At 47.2% G+C, this 12058-nt stretch overlaps 3 protein-coding genes across 3 annotated transcripts; 1 reads left to right on the plus strand and 2 right to left on the minus strand.

The window, feature by feature from the left end:
* Window positions 1-448: 448 nt before the first annotated feature.
* Window positions 449-859, plus strand: LOC134576817 (histone H3). The gene has a single exon (XM_063435513.1). The coding sequence runs from the start codon at window positions 449-451 to the stop codon at window positions 857-859; it is 411 nt and encodes a 136-aa protein (XP_063291583.1).
* Window positions 860-1580: 721 nt separating this feature from the next.
* LOC134576818 (histone H4) lies at window positions 1581-1892 on the minus strand. Its single transcript, XM_063435514.1, has one exon. The coding sequence runs from the start codon at window positions 1890-1892 to the stop codon at window positions 1581-1583; it is 312 nt and encodes a 103-aa protein (XP_063291584.1).
* Window positions 1893-2778: 886 nt separating this feature from the next.
* On the minus strand, window positions 2779-3423 carry LOC134576819 (histone H1B-like). The gene has a single exon (XM_063435515.1). The coding sequence runs from the start codon at window positions 3421-3423 to the stop codon at window positions 2779-2781; it is 645 nt and encodes a 214-aa protein (XP_063291585.1).
* Window positions 3424-12058: the final 8635 nt, after the last annotated feature.

Genomic DNA, 12058 nt, shown 5'->3' on the forward strand with positions numbered 1-12058 from the left:
CCATCGAAAGAAGCGGCCTTTCTGCATGTGTAAGAGGTCAATGTCCCATGCACCCCTCCCCCTCGATAAAGCCTATACAGCTATTAATAAGTATGTTGGGAGGAATACGTCCATTACTGCCCACTGCCATTCCTTTCAACTAGTAGCGTCTATAATAAATGCTGTCAGGACAGGAAGGGTCACTAAAGGCTTAGATCCCTTCTTTGGGCGCGTGTGCTCAATAGATGGAGGAGGGGGGAGGGGATGAAGCAGTTGATTTGAGCGGGCATTTTGAATGTGGGGGAGGGGATGAGAAGCAGTTGATTTGAGCGGGTATTTTGAAATGGTTTACTATTTGTTTTCAGCCAATCAGAACATACCACCCACTTGATGAACCAATGAAAACGCCGTATCGGCTATAAAGCCCAGGCTACAGCGAGCAGCGTTCATTCCCTTTCGTTTTGCTACAATGGCCAGAACTAAGCAGACAGCCCGTAAGTCGACCGGAGGCAAGGCTCCCCGCAAGCAGCTAGCCACCAAAGCTGCTAGAAAGAGCGCCCCAGCTACCGGGGGAGTGAAAAAGCCTCACCGTTACCGTCCAGGAACTGTGGCTCTCAGGGAGATCCGCCGTTATCAGAAGTCCACCGAGCTGCTCATCCGCAAGCTGCCCTTCCAGCGCCTTGTCCGTGAGATCGCTCAGGATTTCAAGACTGATCTGCGCTTCCAGAGCTCTGCTGTCATGGCTCTGCAAGAGGCTAGCGAGGCTTACCTGGTTGGTCTTTTTGAGGATACCAACTTGTGCGCCATCCACGCTAAGAGGGTCACAATCATGCCCAAAGACATCCAGCTGGCTCGTAGGATCCGAGGCGAACGTGCTTAAGTTGAAACCTGCTAACACAAAGGCTCTTTTAAGAGCCACCAAATCTGCACTCGAACGAGCTCCAACACATTCATAAAAACGTGTCTTTTAGCCTGTGACTTTGAGCGGGCTAGCTACGGAGCCCACACACTACAATGCTCAAATGTCCCCACATATCCCATTTTCACGTCAGGCAACGATGTAGCCATCATCTCTGCTGGTCTATTTCACTGGCGATTTTACAATAACTTCACTATTTAGAATCCATCGTGTGGAGAGGCAGCAGGAAAAAGACTACTTTTTCGCTTAGAGGAGAATACATAGTTAACACAGGAGTGCATATGCAAAGCTAGTAACAATGTTTCTATTTAAGTGGCTGCAAGCATGTATTAAATGTAGGCAACAGTAACAATACACCAAAACCAGAGCTTTCTTGACAGTGTGTGTGTACGTACTTGCTCATTTTTTTACATCCCCTACCATTAACAGAAGGCGGCTCCAAATCCTCCGATGGTTCAAACATGCGGTCTACAGATACAGTGTTTAGCAACCTTTCCCGTCTAGATGTTTGGGAGCAGCCTCTACTACTATCTCCTTCTCGGTGTATCTATGTAGATAGCAGGCAATTTATCAGGTGTGGAAGGGGTTAAAGTGATTAGGTTCAGTCTTTTAGTGAAAAAGTGGGTGGCCCTGAAAAGGGCCTTTGGGTTAATGGGGTGTGCGGTAAAGTCAAGCCCGAGTTTTAACCTCCGAAGCCATAGAGAGTGCGGCCCTGGCGCTTAAGAGCATAAACTACGTCCATGGCGGTGACAGTCTTCCTCTTGGCATGCTCGGTGTAAGTGACGGCGTCCCGGATGACGTTCTCCAGGAATACCTTCAGCACCCCGCGAGTCTCCTCATAGATGAGGCCGGAAATACGCTTCACGCCTCCCCTGCGAGCAAGGCGACGAATTGCAGGCTTGGTAATGCCCTGGATGTTGTCACGAAGAACCTTCCTGTGACGCTTAGCGCCACCTTTTCCGAGACCCTTTCCTCCTTTGCCTCTGCCAGACATGGTTCTGCTCTTCTTTCTGCACGAACGATATGAGATGCTGTGCAAAGCTCTTCCTTATATACTCCTCGGACGGACCGTATGGGGACCTGCAGCAAAGGAGGCGGGCGTTTTAAACACGCCCCTTCACTTTTTTTTTTCCTCTCAATAATATGCTTAACCCTCTCCTTCCGTGCTCGAAATGGTTCTGGCTTTTAAAACCAAAGCTGTTTATGCTTCAAAAGATTTCACAATCGTGAAGTCTTTTGAAGTATAATCATTTTATCATGTCTTTAGTGTTTCTTTGATAGTCGGCTTAGCTACTGCACAAGGTATCATTTCTTGGGCTTTATCACTCTTTGAATATCGAAATAAGCGCCCGTTTCACACGTGGAGAGAGGACGAGGACAGTCCCTTTTATTATCACCATGTACAAAATCGCAATCCCTAAAATATGTTCTGCTTTATTATCTTACTGAAAAAGGCAATAACATTAAATCTAGTCTGGAAGGACACTGTGTGATATTCTATATATTATATGCGTTTCTCACTAAAACTGGCCTTTCGCAATTTAATGAAGAAACACCCTCAGTATCTTAGAACGGAGGGAATTTCTAAGCCAAAAAAAATAAAAAAAATCAACGCTCAAGTGTAGCACTGGTATACGGGGACTTAGCCACACCGACAAGATACATTCCTGTGTAATCTTTTCGAGCACTAGATGCTGGGATTACAGGATTCATTAGGTTATTCCTGACTTTAGAATGAGGGATGGAGGGGGAACGATATGTGTGACATGACACCAAAACAAACACGTTGCCATCACTGATATATAGCTCTGAAATGAGAATGTGGTGGCTCTTACAAGAGCCTTTGGGGTTTGGAAAATAAAATTAAATGCGAGCAAGGCTTATTTCTTTTTGGGAGCTGCCTTTTTAGCCTTTGCAGGACTCTTTGCGGCTTTGGGTTTGGCTGCCTTTTTGGCAGGGCTCTTCACGGTCTTCTTAGCCGGGCTTTTCACTACCTTCTTGGGCTTGGCGGCTTTGACTTTCTTCGGACTTTTGGTGGCCTTTTTAGCGGAGGCGGCCGGCTTTTTGGCCTTTTTCGGGCTCTTTGCAGCTACCTTCTTAGGTTTGGCTGGAGACTTGGTGGCTTTCTTCGGGGCAGGCTTCTTGACTTTAGCCGGTGCCTTTTTCTTGGTAGCCTTGTCCTTGCTCTCCGCCTGCTTTTTGTTGAGCTTGAAGGAGCCGGAAGCTCCGCTTCCTTTGACCTGGACGAGAGTGCTTTTAGTCACCAAGCCCTTGAGAGCCAGCTTGAGGCGGCTGTTATTCTTTTCCACATCATAACCAGAAGCAGCCAAAGCCTTCTTCAGAGCTGCCAGGGACACCCCGCTGCGCTCTTTAGAAGCGGACACAGCTTTGACAATGAGCTCGGACACGCTAGGACCGGAGGGCTTAGCGGCTTTCTTGACACCGGCTGCTTTCTTGGGCTGCTTCTTCTTGGAGGCGCTTTCTACCGCAGGTGCGGCGGCGGGAGCTGGGGCGGCTTCAGACATGGTCACTATTCTCTATGAAGATCAAGCAATAATACGCGCCCGCAGCAGCCTCCAAATTATACATCTCCAGCTAGCATCTTATTGGCTGATCTAACCACGCTCTGATTGGATACAGTCTTATGACACACCCTCCACTGTCCCTACTCCATCTTTTCACACTCTGCTCTCACGCTGTGTTTCCGAATGGATAAAACGAATACATTTAGGTAAAATAAGAGGACGGAGGTCGATGCCATCTATCGTGGAATGTACTAAACTATCTAACCAAGAATTCATTAGCAGCTCCATGGGTCCCGAGGGTTGTCACGATCTAGCAGAGCCGGTGAAAGCTGACACATCTCCTTTGGGATGAGCCTGATGTTCGCCACAAACATTACTGTGATAACTATTAAAAGAATATATTCCAAGGTTTTCTTTCTCACTCTTATGCAAGAAAGGGAAGGGGCCCGTGTTATCAAGGTGGGTTGAAGCTCGTGTCGTAAAGAAACAGAGAAAAGGGATTTTGATCCTCGTTTGTTCAGACAGGTAGCTCAGGTAGGATGTAGTAAGATCATAGCAGAAGAGCTCTTAGTCGTGGCAATTTTTAAATTACATAATTACATAATTGTATGTTATATATCTATGTTTACCCTCTAACAACAACTAAGACCAGTTATATTAAAACACACACACTGTGTTCTCCAGGAAATCCTTTATGAAGCCTGGTGTAGGTCTGGCACAGTAAACAACAGCAATGAGTTCCGCACTCTAGGGACTTTTTTCCAAAACATCAAAAACATTTCAATGCTATTTCGAATCATGATAAAAACATGACAGCAAAAATTGTCCTGATTTTAGCACCAAATTAGGAGCTAACATGTTGATCTGTGTGGCGGACCACCAGGGTATCACCTTCATGGATTCCCTTTCCCGTTGTATTAGCTAGTACAGCTTTCCACAAATACATTTGTCTAAACGTAATGCTGGGAGTCAGTGGCGTACACACGACCCATGGGGCCCCGGTGCTAAAATTGATCCGTGCCCTTCCCCCCGCACTTACTCTGCGCGGGCCGGGGTCGCAACAGATGGCGGCAGGCTCCGGGTTGCAGGGCTGCGACCCCTGTGACCGCGGTATGTACGCAAGTGTATGCAGATACACATACACTTAAAGGACCACTTTAGACACCCAGATCACTTCAGCTCAATGAAGTGGTCTGGGTTCCAGGGCCCTCTAGTTTAACCCTGCAGCTGAATACATAGCAGTTTCAGAGAAACTGCTATGTTTCACTGATGGTTAATCCAGCCTCTAGTGGCTGTGTCACTGACAGCGGCTAGAGGCGCTTCCGCGATTCTCCCTGTGAAAATCACAGTGAGAAGACGCTCGACGTCCATAGGAAAGCATTGAGTAATGCTTTTCTATGGGCGGTTTGAATGCGCGCGCGGCTCTTGCCACGCATGCGCATTGGGAGCTGAGAGGCAGGTCGGGGCGGAGGGATCCCCAGCGCCAAGGGAGTCCGGCGCTGGAGAAAGGTAAGTGCTTAAGGGGTTTAAAACACACACACACTCTCACGAACAGACGCATACACACTAGCTAACAGACACACAAATTTACTGCCAAAGACACACTCAGTGACAGACAGAGACACATACACACTCACTTATAAAACACACACTCTCACTGACAAACACACACTCACTAAGACACCTAAGACTCACTAGACTCACTAACCTATGACTCACTAGACTCACTAACAGACTCACTAACAGACACACACAAACTAGCACACTCAGTAACAGACACACACACACACTCACTCACACACAGACACACACACTGACACTCACTAACAGACACACACTCAATAACAGACACACACAACTAACACACAGTAACACACGCAAACAAAAACTAACACACTCACTGACACTCACTAGCAGACACAGTAACACACACACTGGCACAAAAATGTGCACTAACACACACAGACACACACACACACTGTAGCACTAACACACATACACACGTTTTTTGTGTGTTTTTTTTTTCAGATTTAATCCCGCAGCCTCCCTTTCCAGTCCAGTCCAGGGGCTGCCCGGCGGCCGGTCCTGCTGGCTCGTGAGGGAGCACTGTCCCCTGAGCGCTCTCTGCCCAGCTCCCTCGCACATTTTTACTGATGCCGGAGCCAGAATATAACTTCATATTCCGGCTGCAGCATAAGTGCGGGGCGCGCAAGGGAGCTGATCAGAGAGCGCTCAGGGGAGAGTGCTCCCTCGCGCGCGCGCCCGGTAACACCAGGGCCGGCCTCGGGGGCCCTGATGTGGCCAGCTCCTTGTCCCCCCAGTAGAAGAGTCTGCCCACACTGGCGTACATACCGAGTCGCTAGGTGGCCGGGCCCCCTGGTGGGCCGGGCCCAGTCGCAGCTGCAACCCCTGCGACCGCGGTATGTACGCCAGTGCTGGGAGTAGATCTGGTTTATTCAGGCAAGGCACACAGAATTTATACACAGACCCCCAGCATGGGGTCTCCATTCATGGACACACAATCCTGGACACACTTTGATGGACTGCATGGTACCCTGACTGGGCACCTCTGCCAAGCTTGCTTCCTAGCTATCACTGGGACACCAGTAGTGCTATAGCCCCTACCCGCTGCAGCTTGGCTGGGGTCTATCCAAACTTTCCTAACCTGTAACAGGGTCCTAGTGATTAAGCTCTCTTGCACAGAGTATAGCTGTCTCACCCAAACATGAGCCCAGCAAGAGTGCGGCTTGGAGTGGGCAAAGATGGCCGCCAACACGTGACCAAGTGTGTCCCAGACTCCAGGGATCCCATTGCCCTGGCATTTGAACGCTTTTGGGAGCAATACTGGGAACAAGCTAAACAGAGCCAAACAAGACCCACGGCTGCAACAAGCCCTCCACAGAACGGGGACAAACCACCACAGCCAGGGCGGAAAGCTGGCGCTACACAAGCGGGGAAGCGGAGGAGGAAGCCGCACAAAGCGTCCCGACACAGAGCTGACAAGCGGGTGCACTCATCTCCGTACCCCTTACATGCCTACCAAACAGCGGGGACCGCCAACAGCCTCTAAAGCGGCTCCTACATCGGAGAAATCGGAGACGCAGTGGGCCCACCCGAAGGTAGTCACCCATCATGCACTGCCCAACACCCGATATGACCAGCACCTTGGCACAGACCTGCTGCACTCTCCCAGACGGGGAACAGGCTGAGGGTCGGACCGGCCCTGGGACAGCATGACTGTTGAGAGACGTACTCACAAACTGCTACTACACCCTGGACATTAACTGTCCCTCTTGGCGAACACGAGTACTAGCCCTTATGCATACTGCTGGCCTGTGAGGGTGACTTTATCCCAACACGAGCTTGTTATAGATAGAAGCAGCATTATCTATTTGTTTTTTTTTTTTCGTTTTATTACTCCATGGCACAGATACATCTATGCCGGCTAATTGCATGTCATTACTTAACTTAGCCTGATTACAGCCAGGCTACCAACATGCTTACTAATGTAGAAAGGTACTGCTGGGGATATCTCACCTCTATTAACGTGCTTACCAGGTGGTTTTATAGCTCACCGGTTTAACATTGTAGTCTAACCTGTTTTCAATGTTGTAAATTCTCTGATATATAGCTGATAACAATCTAACCTGGATAACCTAGTTTAACGCTGTTATTGATAATATTATTAGATATAACTCTTTGTCATGCGATAATAATCCATAAAACTGTGCTATGTTTTAATGCCTAACCAATGTAAATCTATGTATGACGCTCTGCATGCTCTAGCTGTTGTGGCATTGTGTGCTTTATGTGATTTTTCATGCACAAATAAAATAAAGAATTTAAAAAAAAACACGAGCCAAGACTTAGTAAAGGGTGAAGTAGAACTGTGTTATCCAGTGTGTGGTGGCCACTCGGGTAGGGGCAGAAGTCTCCCAGCTACTCTGTGTCCCAGATACCGCACTTCAGCCATACCAATGTGACACTTGTCTGGCTTCAGAGTTAAGCCAGCTGCTCTAATTCGGCCGATAACCTTCCCTACATGGGAAATCTTCCTCCTATGAGTCACAATTGATAGCTATGCTGTCCAGGTACGCACGTGCAAATTCCTGGAAGCCATTGAGGAACCTATCCACCATACGTTGAAAGGTGGCTGGGACATTCTTCATCTAGAACGGCATGACCTGATATTGGAATAGGCCAAGCGGGGTGACGAATGCCGACTTGGGGATAGCCTCCTCGGCCAGGTGAATCTGCTAGTAGCCCTTGCATAGGTCTGTTGTGGCGAGATACTGTCCCCATGCTATATGATGAAATAGTTCCTCCAGGGCATGGGATAAGAGTTGGTAAGAGTCCGATCGTTCAGTCGCCTGTAGTCCACGCAGAAGAGTGTTGTTCCGTCCCGCTTCGGTACTAGGACTACAAGCCAAGTCTGAAGCCTCAATCACTCCTAGTCACAGCATTTACTGTATATCCTTCCGTATCTCTTACCGGACTGCCTCGAGAATGTGGTAGGGGTGGTTTCCTCATAGGTGCTTGTCCTGGGATTTCCACGTTGTGTACAGCCAGGGTGATGTACCCAGGGTCTTGGGAGAAGGTCTTTCGTTTAGCTTTCAATAATTTGTGGGCCTGAACTATTTCTTTATCAGTCAGTTTGTCTCCTAGTTTGACTTGAGCGATAAGGTCAACTTGGGAGTCTCCCTCTAGCAAGTCAGGTAATGCGAGGCTGTCTAGATCCTCAGAAGCTGGGGCGCACACTGCAGTTACATCGTCCTTCCTTTTTTTGTACTCTTTAAGCATATTAACGTGGAAGGAGCAGTTTACTCTCTCATCTGCACAGCTGGCTACCACATAGGTGGTATTGCAGATATGCTCCACCACCTTGTAGGGACCCTGCCATGCCGCCTGTAATTAATCATGTCAGACCGGTTTAATCTTTTGTCCAACACGGAAACTACGCAGTCGGGTACCCCGGTCATACCATACTTTCTGTCACCCCTTGTCAGCTTGGAGGTTCTCTTTTACCAACTTAGCCAACTGTTCCATGTGGTCACAGAGTTTTAGCACATTCCCCCATCCCAATGCACTGTGATGAGGTCCTCGTAATCTTCTCCCATATAATAGTCCAAAGCAGTTCCTGCGGTACCTCCCAATATGCACATAAGAAGTGCGGTAGGAGTCGCTCCCAGTCTCGGCAAGCAGTGTTCTGTTGAACCGCTCGCAGATATATATATATATATATATATATATATATATATATATATATATATATATATATATATATATTTTTTTTTTTTTTTTTCTGCCGGTTATAAGGAGAACTCAGAATGGATTTTACTGAGACTACCTAGAAATCCCAAAGCTGACCTAAAACGGATCAAGCAGTGTCTGTTCGGCTTTTTTTCCTTTTTCCTTTTTTTTTTAGAAATTGTTTATTTTAAAATTCTTGCAAATGTAACAATTGATACTTCAAAAATGTGTATAACATTGCTGCTTTAGTCATAATGTCTAGTACAAAGTTCACATTCAGTAACAGAAATACTTGTAGTCGACATAGAGGGGAAGTGAAGACCAAAAATAATAAGGGCGTTGATATTCAAATAGATTCGCTGGTAGTTCAAGGTCTCATATTATCTCCAGCTGGGTGTCACTATCGGTCTGTTTGACTGGTGTTCATGAAGTTACACTAGGGTTCCCAGGAGGTCATGTATATGCGGTATTTGCCGGTTAGTGAGAAGCTAATTTCCTCCATTGTTCTAATGCTTTCTACTCTCCGTACCCAGTCCCTAATGGTAGGTGGGGCTGTTTTTTTTTTTTTTTTTTTTTTTCCAGTGGAGGGTGATAAGCAGATTTGCTGCTTTGAGCAGATGTATGTCTAGGGTCCTAGTGTCCCTTGGTATGGAGGGAGGCAATATAAGATATAGGAGTGTTTAAGGTGGGTAGGGTATGGTGGTTCCCGTTATGAGGTGTATGAGACTGGAGATCCGTGACCAGAACTTTTGGTTCACCGTGCATGACCACCAGATGTGAGCCGTGTCCCCAATGGCCTCTAGTCATCTACAGCAGTTATTGGACGTGCCTGGGAATGCCCGTTTGAGTTTGGATGGGGTGTAGTGCCATCTAGCTATCTTCTTATAGTTACTTTCTTGTGTCGCTAAGCTGGTGGATGATTTTTGTGTCAGGAGGAATATTTGCTTCCAGTCATTATCTGCGAAAGATAAGTGCAGTTCTTGTTCCCAGTGTTTTTTGTAGAGTAGGTTGATTGGTTGGCTAGTGTCCTGTAGTAGGCATATGTGGTTTTGACCTGTTTCTTTTTGAGTGTGCATTGGGTGCACGTAAGTTCGAATTTGGTCAGTGCTCGGTGACCTTGTTGGGGGTATTTGTTGGTCCGCAAAAAGTGAATGAGTTGATCGTAGAGAAATTTTTGAAGGGTCGTGGGAGTTCCCTGCGGGTGTAGGGACGACAGGGGCCTAACTCCCTCATTGTCAAGGAGGTCTCGTGAAGGTAGGTATGCTGTGGTATGATATTCTCTGTATGCCGCTCCCGATTCACCAGGCTTGAAGAGCGGATTGTGAGTCAGTGGATATAGCGGTGATGGGTATGGTGATATGTCCGCCGCCAATGACTCATGTGTGACCACATTCTCAGTGTCGGAGTAATGGTCGGGTGTTGTTTGTGCATAAGGAAGGATTGGCCAGAGTTGTGCCATGGTATTGTGTGTATGGGGACACGGAAGATGTTATTCTCTACATCTACCCATTGTTTGGTCGTGTTCTTGCCTGTCCAGTCATAAATCCTGGCCAATAGTACTGCACTGTGGTATCGTTCCACATCTGGCAGCCCCAGACCCCCCTCCGTCTTTGATCTTGTGAGCAGCTGATAGGCTAGCCTGGGGCGTTTGTGGGACCAAATAAATGTCGTAAATAGTTTTTGTATGGCAGCAAAGAAGGTTGTGGGTAGAGTGATCGGGAGAACTTGCAGCAAGTATAATATTCTTGGGAGAATACTAATTTTCAGGATATTTATCCTGCAAAACCAGCTGAACTGCGAAGTGTGCCATTTAGTAAGATCTTTGGTTCTAGCTTGGATTAGCAGGGGGGTGGGGGGTGGTTTCATATAGTCGTGAGATAACGGATGGTAGTGCTACCCCCAGATATGTTATATGCTCTGTTCCCCAGGAGAATGGGAAGTTTGATTGTAGATGTGTTTTGGTCGAGTTTAGTACTTTCAGTGGGAGGAGTTCACATTTACCTAGAGTGGCATGAAAGGTGAACACTTTGCTATAGAGAGACATCTCCTCCAGTATATGAGGGAGTGAGGAGCTGGGTTCGGAGACCGTGAATAGCATGTCATCTGCAAATGCTGATATTTTGTGTTCTGCCCCTCCAAATTTGAAACCCTTGATGTTAGGATTTTCTCTAACTCCCTGGAGGAATGGCTCCAGGACCAGGACGAAACAAAGAGGGGTGCTATTGGAGATGGGTACTGGGAGTGAGAGTTGGCTGTTCACGAGTAGCCTAGCCGTTGGTCTGGAGTATATAGCTCCCATCCACCTTAGCCAGTTTGGGCCAAAGCCCATCTGTTCCAGGGTGGCAAGCATCAGGGACCAGTCCACCCTGTTGAAAGCCTTTTCGGCATCTCTGGAGAGTAACAGTGTCTGGGTGTTTGTGTGTTCAGAGTGATGCATGAGATTAATGAGTTTGGTGATATTATTTTTTAGCTTCTCGGCCTTGTATAAATCCAGCCTGGTCTGGGTGAATTAGCTCTGGGAGCTTGAGGCGTAGGCGGTTAGCTAGTGTTTAATGCACAACTTCTTTGTCTTCAATGGCCAACACTACCTGCAACTTAAGGGGACTGCTATGGGGACGGCGTGTGCTCCCAGCTACGCCAACCTATACTTAGGGTGGTGGGAGGAGACCATCTTGCCAACCGTCACCAAAGACCAGTATGACACATGTATCTACAGCTGGCATAGATACATTGATGACATACTGGTCTTTTGGTTAGGTTCTGTGGAAGAATTTCTCAATCTGGTAAGAGACCTGAACAATAATACCATAGGCCTCCAACTTACCCACGTGATTGACTCGGAACATCTGGTATTCCTAGACCTAAACATAAAAATCCTGGAAGATGGAAAAGTAGAAACTGAACTATTTAGAAAAGACACAGCAACCAATAGCCTGCTCCACTGGAGAAGCTATCACCCAATAAAGCTGAAGTCAGGCATACCTTTTGGCCAGTATCTGCGCGCAAGACGCAATTGCTCGACCGAAACAAGCTTCCTACTGGAAGCGAGTAAACTGAGAACTATGTTTAAGCAGAAAGGATATCCAAATAGAGTCTTAAAACGCGCCTTTCAACGAGCATTATCAATAGACAGAAGCGTAAGCATAAGAACCAATAAACCAAAGCTGGAAACAAAAATTACTCGTTGCATAGGCACCTGTGATCTATATTGGGACCAAGTAAGAAGTATAATGGCACACAACTGGCCGATACTCCAACATGACATAGACCTTGGTGAAAATATTGGCAGCTATCCTCAGATTACTGCACGTAGGGCAAAAAACCTGAGAGACGTTTTGGTCCATAGCCATACTGAACCAACCAGACCATCGCAATCCACATGGCT

The sequence above is a fragment of the Pelobates fuscus genome, chromosome 11, assembly GCF_036172605.1.
Source record: "Pelobates fuscus isolate aPelFus1 chromosome 11, aPelFus1.pri, whole genome shotgun sequence".
Classification (NCBI taxonomy): Eukaryota; Metazoa; Chordata; class Amphibia; order Anura; family Pelobatidae; genus Pelobates; species Pelobates fuscus.